Source organism: Oncorhynchus gorbuscha, linkage group LG11, assembly GCF_021184085.1.
Source record: "Oncorhynchus gorbuscha isolate QuinsamMale2020 ecotype Even-year linkage group LG11, OgorEven_v1.0, whole genome shotgun sequence".
Lineage (NCBI taxonomy): Eukaryota > Metazoa > Chordata > Actinopteri > Salmoniformes > Salmonidae > Oncorhynchus > Oncorhynchus gorbuscha.
In genome coordinates, this window is record NC_060183.1 from 72,700,902 (window position 1) to 72,726,493 (window position 25,592).

Below are 25,592 nucleotides of genomic sequence, written 5' to 3' on the forward strand. Positions count from 1 at the left end.
CCCACTTGGAATGTATCAGTAGGAAGTTGTACACAAATAATTTACCTTCATTTTAACTAGGAGGTTCAGAGTTTCCGACATGTCATGAATGCAGCATTAGTGCATGAGAAAAGGTGTCCTGAACAGGCCGTGCAGTCGATAACGACCCACAGCGTTTGGGTTCCCGTCGGTACAATTATGTGTGCCTGTGCCGGCCAATATGTAAACAGACCCAAAACTCTGTCTGAAAACATTAATAATCCTTGTTTGTGAATGCAGTTTTAAACACCTTTTGTAACTATTTTAATATCAAGAGAGAATTGTACAAATAGCCTACAAAAGGTACACTTGTAAACTGTTTTAACACAGATTCCCAAGGTGGTATTTTGTGTAACCCAGGTTTGATCCAAGATAGTTTTTTTTCCTATTACCTCAACTGAACAGATTAACACAGAAACTGCACCTCAACTGCACCTCAACTGAACAGATTAACACATAAATTGCTGAAGAGAACTACAGTGTCAGACCCAACCAGTGACTCCCGGCCCCTCTCTGCTGCGAACCCACAGTGTTCTGCAGCTCAGATTGAAAATAATGATGCTTATCAGAGGGAGAGAGGAGTCACTTGGATTAATGGGAATACAGACTAAAAGGACAATGGTCCTGCATCAGTACTAATGAGGGTTGTAAAGTGTGTGGGAAGTCTTTTATCTCCATGATTTCTTTACTCACATGACAATGCATATGACGGATGAAGACCATCTTTGTGGTGTGTGTAGAAAACACTTTGATTCCACAGAGAGTATGCAACAACATCTCCAAACTCATATTGATACTAGGTTTTCTTGTTATGTTTGTAGTAAACGTTTTACTGTGAGTACTGAACTAATAATGCATATGGCGATTCACGAAGGGGACAAATCATTCAAATTCTCAAATTGTGGGAAATGTTTCAGCAACTGCTCTAATATGAGCAAACACATCAGGAGCCACACAGGGGAGAAATCTTATCCCTGTTGCTTCTGTGACAAAAGGATTCATTCAGAAAGCAAACATGGAGTTGCATGTGAGGATTCACACAGGTGAGAAACCACATAGTTGAAGTGTTTGTGGTAAATGTTTCCGCCATGGTTCAGATATGAAAGTGCACATGAGGAGGCACACAGGGGAGAAACCTCTTAATTGCAGTTTTTGTGAAAGAAATTTCGCAGCTCGTGCTTCTCTGACAGTTCACATGAGGACTCACACAGGGGATAAATCCTATGTGTGCCCTGTATGTAGAAAATGCTATATTTCATCAAGTGCATTTGGTACACATAAAAAAAGTCACACTGAAAACCGAGTGAACATTTCTATAGGCGCCATGGTTGGGGCAAATACGAAGGAGTCCTTACAAAGGCACCGTCACCCAAGAAGAAGTAAAAGTAGCCTTTCTAAAAACTACTTGAGTGTAAAATAGTATTTGGTCAAAGGACTACTCAAGCACTCATTACATTGTAACATTGTGTAGACACTGTAATTTTGAACATATTACCACCATAGGATAACCAAGGTCATCCTATGAAACAAGGAATAGCTAAGATAGAGACACAATTGTCGACAGGTGCTACTATATTTATAAGGAGCAAATCAGGGGGAATAGCCTAACAGGCTGACTACACTGCGAGCGTTGCAAAATACATTTAGACATACATATTCAATTATTGCACCCACACTGCTTGCCCATGCAAGCGAACGTCTGCGTTGCCAAGGGCTAAAATAGAAGTCGGTTCTATTTCTGATCACGCTGTAAGTCCTGCCTCTCCCATCTCCTCATTTGTTTATAGAAGCAGCCATCTCCTCATTGGTTATACCCATTTATGAAAGTTGCCAATCGCAATATAAAGTCAAGAGAAGAAAAAGCCTGGAAGGAAGAGAGATGACTACAAACGATTCGGTTGACCGTTTTGTGTGTGGATTAATTGGCGGAGTAGAGGACCTTGTGCATTTCGGGTAAAATATCAACTCAATGTTTATATCCCAGGACAAATTAGCTAGCAACAGCAAGCTAGCTAAATGGGACAAATTAGCTAGCAAGTGCAAGCTAAATTGCCATAAATGTTTAATGCTTTTCGTCCTGTCCCCAAATTAATATAATTGGTTCAGAGTCTGTTTTGATATTTTAACCTGCGTGTCGTGATCGCGTTTGGTGTAGGGGGACAAAATACATTTATGCACGATGGCGCACGCACGCAGACGGATTCAATCAGATCAGCAATGCATATTTTTTAAAGGCAATATTTTGTGTCAGCAATGCATAATTTAAAGGCATTTTCCAAATGCGTGATCGGATTGAACCCCGGCCTTTAGTGTCAATGACTTGTGTGGCTAATGGGCATCAGACAGAAGACAGAGCAACAACAACTTGTGAGAGGAGATACCCCTCAGTACACTGCTCTTGGTTGAATAGGATTTGACTGAATTAGTCTTTGAACTAGCAAGAAGCCCACATGTCTAACAGAGAAGAGTTACTGGGTTTCTGGCAACAGGAGTCACTGCTCATTAGCTGTACTAGACACACAGGACATTTGTACTGATGTCTTCTATCTGTACACAGAGCTTGCTTTTGATTTGTTGTCAAATGTATTGTTTATTGATACAGGTAACTGCAAAAATAAAGGAAACACCAACATAGTGGCTTAATAGGGCGTTGGGCCACCAAGAGCCGCCAGAACAGCTTCAATGTGCTTTTGCATAGATTCTACAAGTGTCTGGCACTGTACTGGAGGAATGCGAGCTGTACTGGAGTTGCTAGCTAATTTGTCCTGGGATATAAACATTGAATTGATATTTTACCCGAAATGCACAAGGTCCTCTACTCCGCCAGCGAAGACATATGCAAATGTTTTGACACACAGTAAGTTTTTATTAGGTGGTTTTTCTCCAACATTAAACACAATAAGGGGGAAAGCAATATCAAAACTGACCATTATACAAAAACGACAGAGGATTGACGTAAAGCAACCAAAGTCAACGGGATATGGAGACAAGTTGATCCACAAATACTGTGGTATAAACTTCGCATATATATTTATATTTACATATATATTAATTTGTAATTGCATGGGAAAAGAAACAATGTACAATGCTACAAAAAAGTATTTACAAGTTAATAAATAAAGCCAGCAAACACAAAACAGGAAAATGAAGAAAATAATCTAAAGTACAAAGGACATTGAGTCTTTTAATATACAAAAAATACAAAAAGAACATAGAAAAAACATTGAACAGGTAATCGTTAGAAAGTTCAGAGCCTTTGACAGTGACGGAGAGCGATGGCACAAAGGTTTTAAGGATGACCATTGTGAGAGGTTGAGGCAAGGTGACATATTCCTGATCAGTCTGGGTTTCTGAGAGGGACTAACTTAGAGGGATAGGTGGAGAGGTGCAGTCTTTGGCCCTTCATTTACAATAGACACAGAAGAGTGTGTGTGTGTGTCACGTACACACACAGACTAGCATTTGTGAAACCTGAAATGCTGACATCTTTTTGTCAGATCCCCCTCTCCAACCTTTGATATATACACTGAGTGTACAACATATTAAGAACACCTGCTCTTTCCATGACAGACTGACCTTGTGAATCCAGTTGAGAGCTCAACTTCAAATCAGTGTAGATGAAGGGGAGGAGACAAGTTAAAGAAGCATTTTTAAGCATTGACACAATTGAGACATTTATTGTTTATGTGTGCCAGTCAGAGGGTGAATGGGCAAGACAAAAGATTTAAGTGCCTTTGAACAGGGTATGGTAGTATGTGCCAGGTGCATCGGTTTGAGTGTGTTAAGAACTGCAACGCTGTTGGGTTTTTCAAGCTCCACAGTCTCCTGTGTGTATAAAGAATGGTCCACCACCAAAAGGACATCCAGCCAACTTGAAACTGTGACAAACATTGTAGTCAACATGGGCCAGCATCCCTGTGGAACGCTTTCAACACCTCGTAGAGTCCAGGCCCCAACGAATTGAGGCTGTTCTGAGGGCAAAAGGGGGGGTGCAACTCAGTATTAGGAAAGTGTTCCTACTGTTGTGTACACTCAGTGTAGATAGGCTGGGTAGCTGGGGAGGGCACAAAGACATTAGCAAAAAATAAAGATAAGCACACATTCCGGGATGAACGCTTACTGACATTAACTGGAAACCCACTGACACAAATGCATGATTTTTCACAAAAGTTTAAGGATCTCCAGTTAAAGAATCCATCTCTCACTCATTGATCAACCACAAAAAGTATTTAACTGCAGATCCAGATTCAGCTTTCCCAACACAAATCCTAATCTTGTTAATAGGATGTAGAAATAGACGCGGACCTTGAATCAGGGCTTAGGGGCAACTTCCATCAACACCACTAATATGAAGTCCAGCAAATCACATGTAATCACAGTAGACTACCGGACCCCAACATCCACAAACATACAGCATCCTTTTCAACACCACCACCAACCAGCACACTTGAAAGCATGAAAATCACTTATATTATACTGCCGTAATGCATTCATAATGCAGTACTAACATGCGATAAATATGACCACCCATGTTTCTGATAACTGACATGTGAAACACGATCATCATAGCACATGAAACCATTTCCATGGCTTTGCTGTTAGGCACATCAAGCTTTTGTTGTGAAATGTAGTCTGACGACTGTTGTGGCGTGTTATAGGATTTATGTGGCATTTGACACCCTTTTTACTGTACTGAGCTGAGCCGAGCTGTACTGCGATGGCCTGGTTACGTACCATGTCAAAAGAAAATATCAGATCGAGCCAGCACACTACGGTTTAGGTTAGCACAATAGTGTAAAAAGGCTATAAAAGTATAGCCAGTTTATATGTGCCCTCTGATAGAGATGCAATCCCATGTCCCTATTAGAACATTTACTGTCTTGCACATGACACATTGAGTACGGTTACATGCACATTAATAATTTGATGTTAAACTGATTATGGCAGAAGGCTGAGTATGTATGGCATTAGTCATGTAAACACCTTACTCTGCTTATCTTAATCGGCATACGGTCATATTCGAAGTAAGCATAAGCCAATTAAAACACCTGATTTTCTGAGCCATCTTTAAAGATTTTAGGACATGTAAACACTTTAATCAGTTATAGCGATGTGTTTCATCTGTGTGTGTGTGTGTGTGTGTGTGTGTGTGTGTGTGTGTGTGTGTGTGTGTGTGTGTGTGTGTGTGTGTGTGTGTGTGTGTGTGTGTGTGTGTGTGTGTGTGTGTGTGTGTGTGTGTGTGTGTGTGTGTGTGTGTGTGTGTGTGTGTGTGTGTGTGTGTGTGTGTGTTAGTGCAAGCAGGGCGAGCTTCCTTCTTTTGCACGAGTGAAGTGAGTTAGGAAAAAGTTAAAGTACACATCTTAGAAGTCGTTTTCACATAAACGTTGTATGTCCGAACTCAGAATCAACTATGTTTTACAACGATAACATGGTCGCTGTGGTAGAATGTTTATTTTGATTGCTGATATTCATCAAAGTCCCACCAGGTTGTCTGATTTCAGATGGCTCCACGTAAACACAATTATGAGGGAAAACATTTATTATTGCAAAGCATGTAAACGTTTTAATCAAACTATTATATTAATATGACTATTCACAATAATTGTATTATTGTGTGCATGTAACCGTACTCAGTGTGACACGGTCACAGTCCAAAAGTCACTAGTTGCAGAAAACTCTTTGAGCAAAGGCTTGAGTTTTAACACTGTAATCCACAACACTACTGTCATGGCTGCTGTTAAATAGGGATATTAGGTTTGATCCAAAGTGCTGCAATACTGTAGGAAATGGATAGACATGGGGTACTACAAACCAAGGACTCATCTCATACACAAAGAATCACACGACTTCTGAGCCTTTCAACAGCAGGCAAACTTACTCCCTCCACTTCAAATGTCAATGCTCCCAAAACCACCTCATACTTCATCATAGTCCACCGGTCTTTGGCACACGTGGAGTTGACAATGTTTTAGTTGAGTTGTACTTTCTCTTCCTCTTTTTCATTTATCTTGCTGATTTAACTGAATTGAAATGAAGTTGACCTCCAACCCTGGTACACAAGGATGAAAGGCCTTGTGATGAAAGGAAGGGAGCAAACAAAAGGGACAGTCCTTTCATTCTCGTTTCTTCTTCTTTACACTATAGGGAACAAAAAGACTGGACATTTAAAAACCACGCTGCATTTCACAATACAACATACATCTCTCTCTCCGAGTGCTTGAGTACTTTCCACAAACGCACTTCTAGTTAAAAGGGAGCACAGTGTCCTTTTACATACATTTCTCTCCTCCTGCAAGTCATTGACAAGAGGGTCTATCACACATTGGGGTCCATCAAATGGCTCGGAGCTAACTTTCTTCATGACCTGAGGGAGTGGTCACCATGCCAACAACAGCCATTTTGTGCCATTCGGCTCACATGTAGGCAGTTCTACTCTCTAAGGCATTGCCAATCGAGGAGAAGCCATTTAGTGCCATCGTGTTTGAGCCGCAATGGCCGCCCGACTTTGTGCATTTCAGGTCACCATAATGTACTCTAACTGGCCACATCGCTTTTTTTGGCTTCCCAGAAATGCACCCATTAAAACAAATACTGAACCAAAATGCATGCTGGATGCCTCAGTTGCACTATTTCCATGAACCATCATCATTGAGCCCTCGTGGCTGCCTACTCCTTCATGTCAGGAGAGAGCCTCTCTCTCAAACTCTAGCGTGAAACTGAAAGACATCAGGCATGAAATAAAAGGGGAGGGAGGGAAGGAGCTGGCTGTAGCATTTCATTGTCTGTTAGCACCACTTGGAGAAATAAGACGCAATGCACAAATGCAGAGTGCCGCCGCATCAAAGCAGTGACAAAATGAGCTATTATTGAATGTTTGTTGTAATAATAATGCCCTATTTGTGTGAATAGTGTTAGTTTAACAAACGGAACATGTTCCCATTAGCAGTGAGTAGTTAAAAGGAGTAAAGTTTCTGATGATTGGTTAACAACCCGATGTATCTATCCAGTAGGGGCCTTTCTCTCCCAAGATCCTTTTAGTGGTTCGTTGGAACGTGTTTCCCTCCGCTAAGCTGGCAGTACTGAGCATCTGTCCATCTGTCTCAGTCCGCGTGTCGCGGAACATCGAAGAAACAGATGCAGTTGATGGTAGTCTAGAAAGGAGTGTAAAAAAATAGTGCCTGAACCTTTGCTGAGGAGGAGGTCTGTAGAAACTAGAGGGAGTGTAACTCCTTTAGAGGGGAGGAATTCATTTTCCTACGCACCTAGATGACATAGTTATATTTTTACTCAGGTTTTCCCCTCTCGATTAGGGCATCCACAGAGAGCTGTGAAGCTAACCGGAAGTGATGTGGACTCACAGGAAACACCTGGGAGAGGGGTCAGATGTGGGTAAGCATACATAGCAACCACACAGAGTCACTACTTCCACAAGGACAGTCACCTGCCTCGCAAAATGGAGTTGAGTGCAAGTTCATTGGCCAATAGGGATTTCCATTACATTCAGCTTTATTAGTCCTCTGAGGCTTTCACGCTCAGATGCTGAACACGGCCAAGCTGGCAACAGGCCCCTCTACCATGGCACAGCAGGGGTGGCACTCAAAGATGGCACCCAGAAAGCCCAGCAGGAAGCAGGGAGGTGGATGAGGGTGTCTGGTGACATGGCATTGCCCCTCAGAAGATGCCCTTTGCGATTTTCAGGCCTTTCTGCTTCATTCGCGGCAGGGTGGAGCTGGCCACGTGCTTGGTCCGGCCCACCTTGGGGAAGCCGCGTTTCTTCAGGACAAAGTCGTAGTTGGCCGAAGAGTTCATGGCATAGAAAACGTTGGCATTGTCTGGAATCTTCAGCTCTGTGGAGGGGGGGATGCAAAAGAAACATTGGTTAAAGACATGTTGAAACAACAGGCAAGAGAGAATGTCAAAATCTGTTAGAAAAGATGGAAGGAGAGATTGTTAGACAAGGCGTGTGCAGGTATTTCTAAAAATGACAGTGACCAGAGATACGAACAGGTACAGAATGGAGGGTGTGGGGAAAACTGAAATTTTTGTGTGAAATATAGTTCAAAATGCATGAACCTTGAGGTTTGTATCTTCCAGGTTCTACTGTAAGTCCTGAGTGAACGTGACAAACAGCTGACTGACCTTTCTCCTCAGAGATCTTCTGCAGCAGTTCGTAATCCTCCGCTCTCTCCCGGTCCAGGTTGTGTTTCACCATGGCCTTCCTGACCACCGCCGGCGTCTTGTCCTGACTGGTCACCTGGAGATCATGTGATGACCACAAGAAATTTGACTCAACCAGACCTCACAACCACTAAAACACATTGGCAGGGAAATTCTCTTGTCTAATCTATCATATTCAAAACGGACGCAGCAGCTCACCAGGATGCTCTTGTACATGTTGCCGTTGTCTACGTCCAGGCTGACCCGGATGATGCAGCAGTCATCCACCTGCTGGTTGTAGAGGGGCAGTGACAGCGACGAGTAGCTGGACACGCCCGACACGGAGCGCTTGTGTGAGCGGGAGCCCGCACCCGCCACAGGTGTGGAGGACATGGAGGAGGAGGAGGCGCTACTGGAGCCCGAGCCAGAGCCCAGACCAGAGGCATCCAAGGAGGACAGAGAGGTAGACTCCCAGAACTGGAGAGAGACAGAGAGAGAAGGGGGGTAGCACAGGTTAGATCACAGTGCCACTTAAGAATATTGAGATGCAATCAAGTTAAGCAATGCATATTAAACATGATCATTTAACATGACTGGGATCTATTGGAGTTGAGATCACAGTGGCTCACTTAAGAATATTGACCACAATGCATATTAAACATGATCATTTAACATGACTGGGATCTATTGATCCTGAGGATGGCTCACCTCTCACAGTTCTGCCTTTAACCTCCCCCGTCTACCTTCTCACCTCCTTCTTTCCTCCTCTCCTCTTTTGACCTCACCCTCTCACCTTCCCCCTACTCACAAGGCAGGCAATACGCTCGACCTCATCTTTACTAGATGCTGTTTTTCCACTAACCTCATTGCAACTCCCCTCCAAGTCTCCGACCACTACCTTGTATCCTTTTCCCTCTCGCTCTCATCCAACACTTCCCACACTGCCCCTACTGGATGGTATCGCGCTCCCAAGAGCTCACAGAACAGGGCTCCGGGCAGCCGAGCGGAAATGGAGGAAAACTCGCCTCCCTGCGGACCTGGCATCCTTTCACTCCCTCCTCTCTACATTTTCCTCCTCTGTCTCTGCTGCTAAAGCCACTTTCTACCACTCTAAATTCCAAGCATCTGCCTCTAACCCTAGGAAGCTCTTTGCCACAATCCTCCTCCCCCTCCCCCTCCTCCCTCTCTGCAGATGAAACCATTTTGAAAAGAAGGTCGACGACATCCGATCCTCGTTTGCTAAGTCAAACGACACCGCTGGTTCTGCTCACAGTGCCCTACCCTGTGCTCTGACCTCTTTCTCCCCTCTCTCTCCAGATGAAATCTCGCGTCTTGTGACGGCGGCCGCCCAACAACCTGCCCGCTCACCCTATCCCCTCCTCTCTTCTCCAGACCATTTCCGGATTCTCCCTTACCTCACCTGCTCATCAACTTATCCCTGACCGCTGGCTACGTCCCTTCCGTCCAGGCACCCCTTCTGAAAAAACCTGATCCCTCCGATGATGCAACTACAGACCAGTATCCCTTCTTTCTTTTCTCTCCAAAACTCTTGAACGTGCCGTCCTTGGTCAGCTCTCCCGCTATCTCTCTCAGAATGACCTTCTTGATCTGTCAGGTTTCAAGACTTCATTCAACTGAGAGGAGGCAAAGCTAACTCTCTCTCCTCTGCTCTCATCCTTCTAGACCTATCGGCTGCCTTCGATACTGTGAACCATCAGATACTCCTCTCCACCCTCTCCGAGTTGGGCATCTCCGGCGTGGCCCACGCTTGGATGCGTCCTACCTGACAGGTCGCTCCTACCAGGTGGCGTGGCGAGAATCTGTCTCCTCACCATGCGCTCTCACCACTGGAGGGCTCTGTTCTAGGCCCTCTCCTATTCTCGCTATACACCAAGTCAACTCTGTCATAACCTCACATGGTGCTGGAGGACCAGGTGGCGAGCATCTCTGCATGTCTGGCAGGCATATCAGTGTGGATGACGGATCACCACCTCAAGCTGAACTTCGGCAAGACGGGCTGCTCTTCCTCCCGGGGAAGGACTGCCCGTTCCATGATCTCGCCATCACGGTTGACAACTCCATTGTGTCCTCCTCCCAGAGCGCTAAGAACCTTGGCGTGATCCTGGACAACACCCTGTCGTTCTCAACTAACATCAAGGCGGTGGCCCGTTCCTGTAGGTTCATGCTCTACAACATCCGCAGATCACGACCCTGCCTCACACAGGAAGCGGCACAGGTCCTAATCCAGGCACTTGTCATCTCCCGATTACTGCAACTCATTAAACCCCTACAACTCATCCAGAACGCTGCAGCCCGTCTGGTGTTCAACCTTCCCAAGTTCTCTCCCACCCCGCTCCTCCGCTCTCTCCACTGGAGTTGATCCGCTACAAGACCATTGCTTGCCTACGGAGCTGTGAGGGGAACGGCACCTCAGTACCTGGCTCTGATCAGGCCCTACACCCAAATAAGGGCACTGCGTTCATCCACCTCTGGCCTGCTCGCCTCCCTACCACTGAGGAAGTACAGTCCAGTGCCCAGTCAAAACTGTTCGCTGCTCTGGCTCCCCAAGAAAACTCCCTCACGACGCCAGGACAGCGGAGTCAATCACCACCTTCCGGAGACACCTGAAACCCCACCTCTTTAAGGAATACCTAGGATAGCCTTCTCACCCCCTAAAATATGTAGATGCACTATTGTAAAGTGGCACTGGATGTCATAAGGTGAATGCACCAATTTGTAAGTCTCTGGGATCTAAATGACTTAAATGTAAATGTAATGTAATGTAAATGTAATGAATGAATTCCAGTGAATTAAGACAAATATTTGGGAACACTGAAATTGAGGCTGGTGTTTTTGTCTCTAATGGGATCCCCAAGAGTGCTTGCTACTAATATGACATGCACATAAAATGTAGAAAACACAATGAAATATGTGGACAGAAGAATGTGCAACCAGGTGAACTGTTACTATGGATAGAAGGTGAACTGTTACTTCTACTGAGTAGTATGGATACAAGGTGAACTGTTACTATGGATACAAGATGAACTGTTACTTCTACTGAGTAGTATGGATACAAGGTGAACTGTTACTTCTACTGAGTAGTATGGATACAAGGTGAACTGTTACTATGGATACAAGATGAACTGTTACTTCTACTGAGTAGATGGATACAAGTACTTCTACTGGTAGTATGGATACAAGGTGAACTGTTACTATGGATACAAGATGAACTGTTACTTCTACTGAGTAGTATACAAGGGATACAAGATGAACTGTTACTTCTACTGAGTAGTATGGATACAAGGTGAACTGTTACTTCTACTGAGTAGTATGGATACAAGGTGAACTGTTACTACTGAGTAGTATGGATACAAGATGAACTGTTACTTCTACTGAGTAGTATGGATACAAGGTGAACTGTTACTTCTACTGTTATGGATACTGAACTGTTACTTCTACTGAGTAGGATACAAGGTGAACTGTTACTTCTACTGAGTAGTATGGATACAAGGTGAACTGTTACTTCTACTGAGTAGTATGGATACAAGATGAACTGTTACTATGGATACAAGGTGAACTGTTACTTCTACTGAGTAGTATGGATACTGAACTGTTACTTCTACTGAGTAGTATGGATACAAGGTGAACTGTTACTTCTACTGAGTAGTATGGATACAAGGTGAACTGTTACTTCTACTGAGTAGTATGGATACAAGGTGAACTGTTACTTCTACTGAGTAGTATGGATATGGACTTCTACTGAAGTATGGATGAACTGTTACTTCTACTGAGTAGTATGGATACAAGATGAACTGTTACTTCTACTGAGAGTATATACAAGATGAACTGTTACTTCTACTGAGTAGTATGGATACAAGGTGAACTGTTACTTCTACTGAGTAGTATAGATACAAGATGATGGATAGTATGGATACAAGATGAACTGTTACTTCTACTGAGTAGTATGGATACAAGAACTGAACTGTTACTTCTACTGAGTAGTATGGATACAAGGTGAACTGTTACTTCTACTGAGTAGTATGGATACAAGATGTGAACTGTTATGGATACAAGGTGAACTGTTACTTCTACTGAGTAGTATGGATACAAGATGAACTGTTACTTCTACTGAGTAGTATGGATACAAGATGAACTGTTACTTCTACTGAGTAGTATGGATACAAGGTGAACTGTTACTTCTACTGAGTAGTATGGATACAAGGTGAACTGTTACTTCTACTGAGTAGTATGGATACAAGATGAACTGTTACTTCTACTGAGTAGTATGGATACAAGATGAACTGTTACTTCTACTGAGTAGTATGGATACAAGGTGAACTGTTACTTCTACTGAGTAGTATGGATACAAGGTGAACTGTTACTTCTACTGAGTAGTATGGATACAAGATGAACTGTTACTTCTACTGAGTAGTATGGATACAAGGTGAACTGTTACTTCTACTGAGTAGTATGGATACAAGATGAACTGTTACTTCTACTGAGTAGTATGGATACAAGATTGTTACTTCTACTGAGTAGTATGGATACAAGGTGAACTGTTACTTCTACTGAGTAGTATGGATACAAGATGAACTGTTACTTCTACTGAGTAGTATGGATACAAGATGAACTGTTACTTCTACTGAGTAGTATGGATACAAGGTGAACTGTTACTTCTACTGAGTAGTATGGATACAAGATGAACTGTTACTTCTACTGAGTAGTATGGATACAAGGTGAACTGTTACTTCTACTGAGTAGTATGGATACAAGGTGAACTGTTACTATGGATACTTCTACTGAGTAGTATGGATACAAGATGAACTGTTACTTCTACTGAGTAGTATGGATACAAGGTGAACTGTTACTATGGATACAACAAGATGAACTGTTACTTCTACTGAGTAGTATGGATACAAGATGAACTGTTACTTCTACTGAGTAGTATGGATACAAGAACTGTTACTATGAACTGTTACTTCTACTGAGTAGTATGGATACAAGTAGTATGGATGAACTGTTACTTCTACTGAGTAGTATGGATACAAGGTGAACTGTTACTTCTACTGAGTAGTATGGATACAAGATGAACTGTTACTATGGTGAACTGTTACTTCTACTGAGTAGTATGTATGAACTGTTATACAAGATGAACTGTTACTTGAACTGTTACTTCTACTGAGTAGTATGGATACAAGATGAACTGTTACTTCTACTGAGTAGTATGGATACAAGATGAACTGTTACTTCTACTGAGTAGTATGGATACAAGATGAACTGTTACTTCTACTGAGTAGTATGGATACAAGGTGAACTGTTACTTCTACTGAGTAGTATGGATACAAGATGAACTGTTACTTCTACTGAGTAGTATGGATACAAGATGAACTGTTACTATGGATACAAGATGAACTGTTACTTCTACTGAGTAGTATGGATACAAGGTGAACTCTTCACCAAAGACACAACAAATAAAACCAGTCAAAACAAAAAAGGTCAAAGTGCAGCGGTGATCAAAAGGAGCAGACACATGAATAAATCGACACCTGCACACATTCGGAAACTACTCAACACACACACACACAACACACACACACACAGTTCTCGCCCATTCACAAAATGGCTACAGGGGTGATGTGATGGTGACGTCACTCAGATAGACACAGTGCAAGCAGCACACTCCTCTGATGGCAGTGTGAAATGGCTGCACCACAAGCTAGCACAGGGGAAACAGAGACATGGTACAGGAAGTATTAAATAGTACCGTGGGTGCCAGGTCAGGCAAGGGGCCGCACTTCCCTAACGTGGAATTGGAATGTTTTACGGAAGGCGTGGAGGTCTACAGAAAAGGAATTAAGAGCTACAGTCACCAGTGGGCCTCACATGAGCTGTTTCTTGTGGGATGGAAGAGTTATACTATGCTAAGACAGTAGTATGGCTATAGTGATCATACAGGTATCATGGTCTTTAAAGCAAGACTCAGAGATATGACATCCCCATCACACATGGTGGGGCAACTTCCAGCTTACAGATGTCAACACACACTCGTAGTAATATATCCCTGTCCACTGACAGGTCATCATTGTAAATAAGAATATATTCTTAATCGACTTTCCTGTATAAATGAAATAAATAGATATATAGAAGATCTCCTCTCAGTCACACCTTTCTCTCGTGGACATCGGGTGAGTCGGAGATGAAGCTGATATTGATCTCCTCCACATCGGAGCTACTGGAGCCAGCGGAGGTGACGCTCAGGGAGTCCGCTCCATCACCCCCTCCACCTCCACCCGAGCCCCCCAGGCAGGGGGCGTAACGCAGCTGGTCAAAGGACTTGGAGTGGGAGCTGCCCGCACTGCTGCAGCCTGGCTCCGAGCTGGCAGGCTGGCGACTGAGAGAGGGAGTGAAGAAATGGGATGGAGAGAGACAGAGAGAGGGGAGAGAGAGGGACGGAGAGAGACAGAGAAAGGGGAGAGATGGGAGGGAGAGAGGGAAGGAGAGAGACAGAGAGAGGGGAGAGATGGGAGGGAGAGAGGGAAGGAGAGAGACAGAGAGAGGGGAGAGATGGGAGGGAGAGAGGGAAGGAGAGAGGGAGAGAGAGGGGAGAGATGGGAGGGAGAGAGGGAAGGAGAGAGACAGAGAGAGGGGAGAGGGGGGGGAGAGGGGACGGAGAGAGACAGAGAGAGGGGAGAGATGGGAGGGAGAGAGGGACGGAGAGAGACAGAGAGAGGGAGAGAGGGGAGGGAGAGAGGGACGGAGAGAGACAGAGAGAGGGGAGAAATGGGAGGGAGAGAGGGACGGAGAGAGACAGAGAGAGACAGAGAGGGGAGAGAGGGGAGGGAGAGAGGGACGGAGAGAGACAGAGAGAGGGGAGAGAGGGGAGGGAGAGAGGGACGGAGAGAGACAGAGAGAGGGGAGAAATGGGAGGGAGAGAGGGACGGAGAGAGACAGAGAGAGACAGAGAGAGACAGAGAGAGGGGAGAGAGAGACAGAGAGAGACAGAGGGAGAGAGAGACAGAGAGAGGGGAGAGATGGAAGAGAAAATGCAGGTTGAGAGCAAGAGTGGGAGAAAAGAAGAGTGTGAATAATGAGTTAAAACACATTGACACAAATAGACTGTAAATCATATATAGCAACTATTGAACAGAAATAACTTCCTGCAATAATATTTATTGACTTACTCGCTCCAGCGTTTGATGATTCCTGTGTTCTTCTTCTTGAGAGTGTTGGAGGCTGACTCTGACAATGGCTCGATCTCACATGACTGGCTGTAGCTGTGGAAAAAAACACACAAAGAAGAGCATATGTTTGTGTGTTCCGGTCTTTCATTACTCCTCCTTTTTTTCAAAGTCTCCCTCTCTTCCCCCCTACTGTTCCTCACCCCCACAGCAATCTATTTCTGGTGCAGTGTGAAAATACTCTTTCATGTATTTGTAACAGAATACTATCTGTTCTCTCTCTTACCTCTCAGCCTCTGTGAGTTTGTCCACACCGGAGAACCACTCTCGGAAACGCTTGTTTCGGGTGAAGTTATAGTTGTTGCAGGCCAGCTGCAGAAGCTTGATCTGGGCAATCACCTCAAACTCCTATACAACCAGAGGAAAGAAAATGATCAATATGCACTCACATCTTCATCATCATTGTAATCACCATAATCATCATCACACTTGAAATTCATATTGCTTTTCTCACCTTCCTCCTCTTCTCAAAATTGATCAGCCCTCCCTGTAAACAAGAAAATATGTTATTCAGAACAGAAATGGGGTTGTGTGTAATTTTGAGGAAAGAGGGGATGTGTGAGTGTGTGTTTGTGTGAGTGTGTGCCACTCACATCCAGGTAGTCCTTCATGGCTGTGTCCATCATGACTAGATCTGTAAGGAAAGTGCCCAGGTAGGGAATGGTCCCCTGCATCACACTCTGAAATAAACAAACAGGCAGGCAGAGACTGGTGTTAGCATGTGTTTCAAGTTTTAATGTCACGTGCACAAGTACTGTGAAATCAAAACCCAAAAATGCAATAATCAAGAACAATATATTACTAGGAGAAGAAAAAAAATCACACGAGAAATAAGAATAAGACATTTGAAATACACAATAAAGTACCGGTAAGTAAGTAAACATACTATATACCGGAAATATTTTAAAAAGTCAGTTCTAATACCATATTTACATGTGCAGGGATACTGGAGTGATGGAGGTAGATATGCATAGGGGTAAGGGGACAGGGATACTGGAGTGATGGGGGTAGATATGTATAGGGGTAAGATGACAGGGATACTGGAGTGATGGGGGTAGATATGTATAGGGATAAGGGGACAGGGATACTGGAGTGATGGGGGTAGATATGTATAGGGGTAAGATGACAGGGATACTGGAGTATGGGGGTAGATATGCATAGGGATAAGGGGACAGGGATACTGGAGTGATGGAGGTAGATATGCATAGGGGTAAGGGGACAGGGATACTGGAGTGATGGGGGTAGATATGCATAGGGGTAAGGGGACAGGGATACTGGAGTGATGGGGGTAGATATGTATAGGGATAAGGGGACAGGGATACTGGAGTGATGGGGGTAGATATGTATAGGGGTAAGATGACAGGGATACTGGAGTATGGGGGTAGATATGCATAGGGGTAAGGGGACAGGGATACTGGAGTGATGGGGGTAGATATGTATAGGGGTAAGGGGACAGGGATACTGGAGTATGGGGGTAGATATGTATAGGGTAAGATGACAGGGATACTGGAGTGATGGGGGTAGATATGTATAGGGGTAAGATGACAGGGATACTGGAGTGAGGGGGTAGATATGTATAGGGGTAAGATGACAGGGATACTGGAGTGATGGGGGTAGATATGTATAGGGGTAAGATGACAGGGATACTGGAGTGATGGGGGTAGATATGTATAGGGGTAAGATGACAGGGATACTGGAGTATGGGGGTAGATATGTATAGGGGTAAGATGACAAGGATACTGGGGTGATGGAGGTAGATATGTATAGGGGTAAGATGACAGGGATACTGGAGTATGGGGGTAGATATGCATAGGGGTAAGGGGACAGGGATACTGGAGTGATGGGGGTAGATATGTATAGGGGTAAGATGACAGGGATACTGGAGTATGGGGGTAGATATGTATAGGGGTAAGATGACAGGGATACTGGGGTGATGGGGGTAGATATGCATATGGATAAGGGGACAGGGATACTGGAGTGATGGGGGTAGATATGTATAGGGGTAAGATGACAGGGATACTGGAGTATGGGGGTAGATATGCATAGGGGTAAGGGGACAGGGATACTGGAGTGATGGGGGTAGATATGTATAGGGGTAAGATGACAGGGATACTGGAGTGATGGGGGTAGATATGTATAGGGATAAGATGACAGGGATACTGGAGTGATGGGGGTAGATATGTATAGGGGTAAGATGACAGGGATACTGGAGTGATGGGGGTAGATATGTATAGGGGTAAGATGACAGGGATACTGGAGTATGGGGGTAGATATGTATAGGGGTAAGATGACAGGGATACTGGAGTGATGGGGGTAGATATGTATAGGGGTAAGATGACAGGGATACTGGAGTATGGGGGTAGATATGCATAGGGGTAAGGGGACAGGGATACTGGAGTGATGGAGGTAGATATGCATAGGGGTAAGGGGACAGGGATACTGGAGTGATGGGGGTAGATATGTATAGGGGTAAGGGGACAGGGATACTGGAGTATGGGGGTAGATATGTATAGGGTAAGATGACAGGGATACTGGAGTGATGGGGGTAGATATGATATGTATAGGGTAAGATGACAGGGATACTGGAGTGATGGGGGTAGATATGTATAGGGGTAAGATGACAGGGATACTGGAGTGATGGGGGTAGATATGTATAGGGGTAAGATGACAGGGATACTGGAGTGATGGGGGTAGATATGTATAGGGGTAAGATGACAGGGATACTGGAGTATGGGGGTAGATATGTATAGGGGTAAGATGACAGGGATACTGGAGTGATGGGGGTAGATATGTATAGGGGTAAGATGACAGGGATACTGGGGTGATGGAGGTAGATATGTATAGGGGTAAGATGATAGGGATACTGGAGTATGGGGGTAGATATGCATAGGGGTAAGGGGACAGGGATACTGGAGTGATGGGGGTAGATATGTATAGGGGTAAGATGACAGGGATACTGGAGTGATGGAGGTAGATATGTATAGGGGTAAGATGACAGGGATACTGGAGTGATGGAGGTAGATATGTATAGGGGTAAGATGACAGGGATACTGGAGTGATGGAGGTAGATATGTATAGGGGTAAGATGACAGGGATACTGGAGTGATGGAGGTAGATATGTACAGGGGTAAGGGGACAGGGATACTGGGGTGATGGAGGTAGATATGTATAAGGGTAAGATGACAGGGATACTGGGGTGATGGAGGTAGATATGTACAGGGGTAAGGGGACAGGGATACTGGGGTGATGGAGGTAGATATGTACAGGGGTGACTAGGCAACTGGATAGAAGATAAACAGAGTAGCAGCAGCTTGCAGGTGAGTGGGTGTGCAGGTGTGTAGAGTCAGTATAAATGTATGTGCATATTATGTGTGAGAGCAGATGATGGAGTGAGTGTTTGTGTGTGTTGGAGTGAAAAGTGTGTGTGTGTGTGTGTGTGTGTGTGTGTGTGTGTGTGTGTGTGTGTGTGTGTGTGTGTGTGTGTGTGTGTGTGTGTGTGTGTGTGTGTGTGTGTGTGTGTGTGTGTGTGTGTGTGTGTGTGTGTGTGTGTGTGTGTGTGTGTGTCCAGAGAGACTGAAATAAAAAGGTCAATAAAGATACGAGGTAAACTCGGTCTGTGTAGTTATTTTGTTTGTTATTTATCAGTTGTATTGCTTGGGGATAGAATCTGTTCAGGAGCCTGTTGGGGTCAGACCTGACACACCTTATGCCGTGAGGCAGCAGATAAAATAGTTTACGGCCTGGGTGGTTGGGGTCTTTGGCGATTTTCCGGGCCTTCTTTTCACACCGCCTGAATATAGAGGTCCTGAATGGCAGGAAGCTCGTTCTCAGTGATGTACATAGCGCCATGCGATCGAGGGCGGTGCTATTGCCATACCAAGCAGTGATGCAGTCAGTCAATATGCTCTCAATGGTACAGCTGTAGAACATTCAGGATTTGAGGGTCCGTGCCAAACCTTTTCATCCTCCTGAGTGGAAGGGGCGCAGTAGCTCCTTCTACATGACTTTACGTGTGTGTTTGGACATTTTAAGTCTTTAGTGATTTGGAGACCGAGGAACTTGAAGCTGTCGACCTGCTCCACTGCCGCCCCGTCGATGTGGATTGGGGTGTGCTCACCCCCCCCATTTCCTATAGTCCACGATCAGCTCCTTGGTCTTGCTGACGTTGAGGGAGAGGTTGTTGCTCTGGCACCACACTGATCTCCTCCCTGTAGGCTGACTCATTGTCGCCGGTGCTCAGGCCTACCACCGTCATGTCATCAGTGAACTTGATAATGGCGTTGAAGTCATCCGTTGAAGTCGTACACAGTCGTAGGTGAACAGGGAGTACAGGAGGGGACTAAGCACACACCCCTGTGGGGCTCCTGTGTTAAGGGTCAGTGTGGTGGAGGTGATGTTGCCTACCCTTACCACCTGGAGTCGGCACGTCAAGTCCAGGATCCAGTTGCAGAGGTATGTGTTCAGACCCAGAGTCCTAAGCTTGGTGACGGGCTTGGAGGGGATAATGGTGTTAAACACTGAGCTGTAGTCAATGAACAACATTCTCACATAAAGTGCATTCGGAAAGTATTCAGACACCTTGACTTTTTCCACATTTTGTTACGTTACAGCTTTATTCTGAAATGTATTAAATAATTCCCCCCCCCCTCATCAATCTACACACAATACCCCATAATGACAAAGTGAAAACAGGTTTTTGACAAATACATTTACATTTAAGTCATTTAGCAGACGCTCTTATCCAGAGCGACTTACAAATTGGTGCATTCACCTTATGACATCCAGTGGAACAGTCACTTTACAATAGTGCATCTAAATCTTAAAGGGGGGGGGGGTGAGAGGGATTACTTATCCTATCCTAGGTATTCCTTAAAGAGGTGGGGTTTCAGGTGTCTCCGGAAGGTGGTGATTGACTCCGCTGTCCTGGCGTCGTGAGGGAGTTTGTTCCACCATTGGGGGGGCCAGAGCAGCGAACAGTTTTGACTGGGCTGAGCGGGAGCTGTACTTCCTCAGTGGTAGGGAGGCGAGCAGGCCAGAGGTGGATGAACGCAGTGCCCTTGTTTGGGTGTAGGGCCTGATCAGAGCCTGGAGGTACTGAGGTGCCGTTCCCCTCACAGCTCCGTAGGCAAGCACCATGGTCTTGTAGCGGATGCGAGCTTCAACTGGAAGCCAGTGGAGAGAACGGAGGAGCGGGGTGACGTGAGAGAACTTGGGAAGGTTGAACACCAGACGGTGCTGCGGCGTTCTGGATGAGTTGAAGGGGTTTAATGGCACAGGCAGGGAGCCCAGCCAACAGCGAGTTGCAGTAATCCAGACGGGAGATGACAAGTGCCTGGATTAGGACCTGTGCCGCTTCCTGTGTGAGGCAGGGTCGTACTCTGCGGATGTTGTAGAGCATGAACCTACAGGAACGGGCCACCGCCTTGATGTTGGTTGAGAACGACAGGGTGTTGTCCAGGATCACGCCAAGGTTCTTAGCGCTCTGGGAGGAGGACACAATGGAGTTGTCAACCGTGATGGCGAGATCATGGAACGGACAGTCCATCCCCGGGAGGAAGAGCAGCTCCGTCTTGCCAAGGTTCAGCTTGAGGTCTCATAGCAAATACCTTACTTACATAAGTATTCAGACCCTTTGCTATGAGACTCGAAATTGAGCTATGGTGCATCCTGTTTCCATTGATCAACCTTGAGATGTTTCTACAACTAGATTGGAGTCCACCTGTGGTAAATACAATATATTGGACATGATTTGGAAAAGGCACACACACATCTATATAAGGTCCACAGTTGACAGTGCATGTCAGAGCAAAAACCAAGCCATGATGTCGAGGTAATTGTCTGTAGATCTCCGAGACAGGATTGTGTTGAGGCACAGATCTGGGGAAGGGTACCAAAAAATGTCTGCAGCATTGAAGGTCCCCAAGAACATTCTTAAATGGAAAAAGTTTGGAACCACTAAGACTCTTCCTAGAGCTGGCCGCCCGGCCAAACTGAGCAATCTGGGGTGAAGGGCCATGGTCAGGGAGGTGACAAAGAACCCGATGGTTACTCTGACAGAGCTCCTCTGTGGAGATGGGAGAAACTTCCAGAAGGACAACCATCTCTGCAGCACTCCAACAATCAGGCCTTTATGGTAGAGTGGCCAGACAGAAGCCTCTCCTCAGTAAAAGGCACATGACAGCCCACTTGGAGTTTGCCAAAAGGCACCTAAAGGACTCTCAGACCATGAGAAACAAGATTCTCTGGTCTGATGAAAGATTTGAACTCTTTGCCCTGAATGCCAAGCATCACATCTGGAGGAAACCTGGCACCATCCCTACAGTAAATCATGGTGGTGGCAGCATCATGCTGTGGGGATATTTTTCAGCAGCAGGGACTGGGAGACTAGTCAGAATCGAGGGAAATATGAATGGAGTAAAAGTACAGAGAGATGCTCGATGAAAACCTGCTCCAGAGTGCTCAGGACCTCAGACTGGGGTGAAGGTTCACTTTCCAACAGGACAACAAACCCTAAGCACACAGCCAAGACAACGCAGGTGTGGCTTTGGGACAAGTCTCTGAACATCCTTGAGTGGCCCAGCCAGAGCCCTGACTAGAACACGATCGAACATCTCTGGAGAGACTGGAAAATAGCTGTGCAGCAATACTCCCCATCCAACTTGACAGAGCTTGAGAGAATCTGCAGAGAAGAGTAGGAGAAACTTCCCAAATACAGATGTGCCAAGCTTGTAGTGTCATACCCAAGAAGACTTGAGGCTGTAATCGCTGCCAAAGGTGCTTCAACAAAGTACTGAGTAAAGGGTCTGAATACTTATGGAAATGTGATATTTCCATTTTTTGTTTGTAATTTCTAAAAAAAAAATTTTTGCTTTGTCATTATGTGGTATTGTGTGTAGATTGATGAGTGGGAAAAAAACTATTTAAATCAATTTTAGAATAAGAATGATACGTGGAAAAAATCAAGGGTCTGAATACTTTCCGAATGCACTGTAGTTATTCCTCTTACCTAGGTGGGTGAGGGCAGTGTGGGGAGCAATTGAGATTGGGTCTATGGGTCTGTTGGGGCAGTATGCAAAATGGAGTGGGTCTAGGGTAGCTGGAATGGTGGAGTTAATGTGTGTAACCAGCCTCTCAAAGCACTTATATATATATATATATATATATATATAAAAATATATATATATGCCATTTAGCAGACGCTTTTATCCAAAGCGACTTACAGTCATGTGTGCATACATTCTACATATGGGTGGTCCCGGGAGTACCCTGCAACAGCTCTACCAACTGAGCTACAGAAGGACTTCACAGAAGTGAGTGCAACAGGGTTGTGGCATGAATCCTTAATTATGAGATCTCAGTAACAGGGATCATTGTGGTCATCTTAAAACGTGGGGATTATATACTGGGACAAGGAGAGGTTGAAAATGACCGTGAACATGCCTGCCAGCTGTTCTGCACATGCAGAGAACGTTGCCCTGGAATACCGACGGGGCCCGCGGCCTTGCAGCTGTTGACCTGATTAAAGACTCTTCTCACGTCCGCCTTGGAGAGCGAGATTAGTCCTCTGGGTCGGTGACGGCACTCACACCCGGGTCAGTGACAGCACTCGCACCCGGATCGATGTCAAAGCGTACATAAAATGCATGGAGTTGGTCTGGTAGAGAGACATGGTTGGGTAGATCACGGTCGGGTCTTCCTTTGTAATCTGTCATGGACTGTAGCCCCTGACACATGCGGGTGGCGTCGGAGCCTGTGTAGTATGAATCCACCTTATTCCTATATTGTCTTTTTGCTCGTTTGAGGACTCTGTGGAGGTCATAGCGGTACTTCTTGTACTTATTCCTGTCCTCGGCCATAGCCTCAGGGTTGTCTACGATAGCTCTGTATGGGGTAGCCTTGTCCTTTAGTTTAGTGCCAACCTTGGTTTTAATCCAGGACTTTTGGTTGGGGAAGCAGCGAACCCTCACCGTGGGTACAACGTCACTGATGCATTTTCTAATTAAGCCGATGACGGAGGTGGTTAGCTCGTCAATGTTATGTGTGTGTGTGTGTGTGTGTGTGTGTGTGTGTGTGTGTGTGTGTGTGTGTGTGTGTGTGTGTGTGTGTGTGTGTGTGTGTGTGTGTGTGTGTGTGTGTGTGTGTGTGTGTGTGTGTGTGTGTGTGTGTGTGTGTGCATGCATGACTTTGCTAGTGGTTAAATAATGAGTAACATACATTTTTCATCAGGGGGAAAAAAGTATATGGAAATCAATAATTGAATATCTGCATCTCCCTCTGTGGACACTGCTTATATAAATGAGCTATCTACAGCTGGCCGCTGTTCCCAGTTTAATAAATGCGCAATTGTCATATAATTACATTGTAATTACAGTCAAATTAAGCTGTAAATTTGCATATCACCACTAGAGTGAGCTGTGAGCATTTTGCGAGTCAGATTGATTCCCCAAACAACCACTAGAGGGCGATGTGTCCCTTCTTATTCATTCTAATTCTATACACCACAGAGAGAACAATGACATGAAACCCCTTATTGTGAACAGCAAAATACTGCACCTCTAAGCTATTTTCTTGAGAGGCATCCATGACAGCCATTTACTACAAAGTGGGTCAATTTCAAAAGGAGTGATTTTAAAGTGGAGCAGATGAGTGAGAGTGAAAGGGTGAGAGAGCATTGATCCATAAAATGTACATTCGAGTCATTTAGCAGACACTCTTATCCAGAGTGACTTACAGGAGCAATTTGGGTTAAGAGCCTTGCTGAAGGGCACAGACAGATTGTTCGCCTGGTCGGCTCAGGGATTCGAACCAGAAAACATGGCAATAGGAGCATGTGTGACTGTGTGTGTCTGAGTGAGCGTGTCAGCAGAGTTCAGTGAGGACAGAGGGACGCTTGTTTTCTATTCTATGGCGTCTTGCCCGCTGGAACACTTCCTGACACGGCTTTAAAAAAACAATGACTCCAGCCTGTCTAATCTACAGGGCCAAGATGGGGGTGCTTGGACTACATCTGTCACCTCTCTCTCTCTCTTTCATTTATATATCTTTCCCTCTTTGTCTCTCTGTCCCTCCTTCTGTCCCTCTAGCTATCCCTCACCAAACTAACTATCTTAAGATGAATGCACTGTCATCTCTCGCTCTTGTAAGGCTCTCTGGCTCTCACCCGGTCTTCATTTTTTGACCTCCCCTATACTCTCATCCTCTGTCTGTCAGAACATTTCATCTCTCTCTCTGCTTTCTCCCTGCTTTACATATCATCTCTCTCTCTGCTTTCTCCCTGCTTTTCATATCATCTCTCTCTCTGCTTTCTCCCTGCTTTTCATATCATCTCTCTCTCTGCTTTCTCCCTGCTTTTCATATCATCTCTCTCTCTGCTTTCTCCCTGCTTTTCATATCATCTCTCTCTCTGCTTTTCATGTCATCTCTCTCTCTGCTTTCTCTCTGCTTTTCATTTCATCTCTCTCTCTGCTTTCTCTCTGCTTTACATGTCATCTCTCTCTCTGCTTTCTCCCTGCTTTTCATATCATCTCTCTCTCTGCTTTCTCCCTGCTTTTCATATCATCTCTCTCTCTGCTTTCTCCCTGCTTTACATGTCATCTATCTCTCTGCTTTCTCTCTGCTTTTCATATCATCTCTCTCTCTGCTTTCTCCCTGCTTTACATGTCATCTCTCTCTCTGCTTTACATGTCATCTCTCTCTCTGCTTTACATATCATCTCTCTCTCTCTGCTTTACATGTCATCTCTCTCTGCTTTTCATATCATCTCTCTCTGCTTTCTCCCTGCTTTACATGTCATCTCTCTCTCTGCTTTACATGTCATCTCTCTCTGCTTTACATATCATCTCTCTCTCTGCTTTACATATCATCTCTCTCTCTGCTTTTCATGTCATCTCTCTCTCTGCTTTACATGTCATCTCTCTCTCTGCTTTACATATCATCTCTCTCTCTGCTTTACATGTCATCTCTCTCTGCTTTACATATCATCTCTCTCTCTGCTTTCTCCCTGCTTTACATGTCATCTCTCTCTGCTTTACATATCATCTCTCTCTCTGCTTTACATGTCATCTCTCTCTGCTTTACATATCATCTCTCTCTGCTTTACATATCATCTCTCTCTCTGCTTTACATATCATCTCTCTCTCTGCTTTACATATCATCTCTCTCTGCTTTACATGTCATCTC

General features: G+C 44.9%; 1 protein-coding gene across 3 annotated transcripts in view; it reads right to left on the bottom strand.

Moving 5' to 3' along the window:
• Positions 1–3,182: 3,182 nt before the first annotated feature.
• LOC123989409 (ral guanine nucleotide dissociation stimulator-like) overlaps positions 3,183–25,592 on the bottom strand; it is a 126,260-nt gene continuing 103,850 nt past the window's right edge. For 2 of the 3 annotated variants that reach the window (XM_046290409.1, XM_046290407.1), the window contains exons 9-17: positions 16,007–16,093; positions 15,868–15,900; positions 15,640–15,761; positions 15,357–15,449; positions 14,341–14,566; positions 13,940–14,014; positions 8,395–8,652; positions 8,158–8,272; positions 3,183–7,865 (exon numbers count right to left, since the gene is read on the bottom strand). In XM_046290409.1, the coding sequence (XP_046146365.1) occupies positions 7,690–7,865; positions 8,158–8,272; positions 8,395–8,652; positions 13,940–14,014; positions 14,341–14,566; positions 15,357–15,449; positions 15,640–15,761; positions 15,868–15,900; positions 16,007–16,093 (1,185 nt within the window). In that variant the 3' untranslated portion in view covers positions 3,183–7,689. The remainder of the gene's footprint in view (positions 7,866–8,157; positions 8,273–8,394; positions 8,653–13,939; positions 14,015–14,340; positions 14,567–15,356; positions 15,450–15,639; positions 15,762–15,867; positions 15,901–16,006; positions 16,094–25,592) is intronic. The other variant, XM_046290408.1, reaches the window with a different exon arrangement.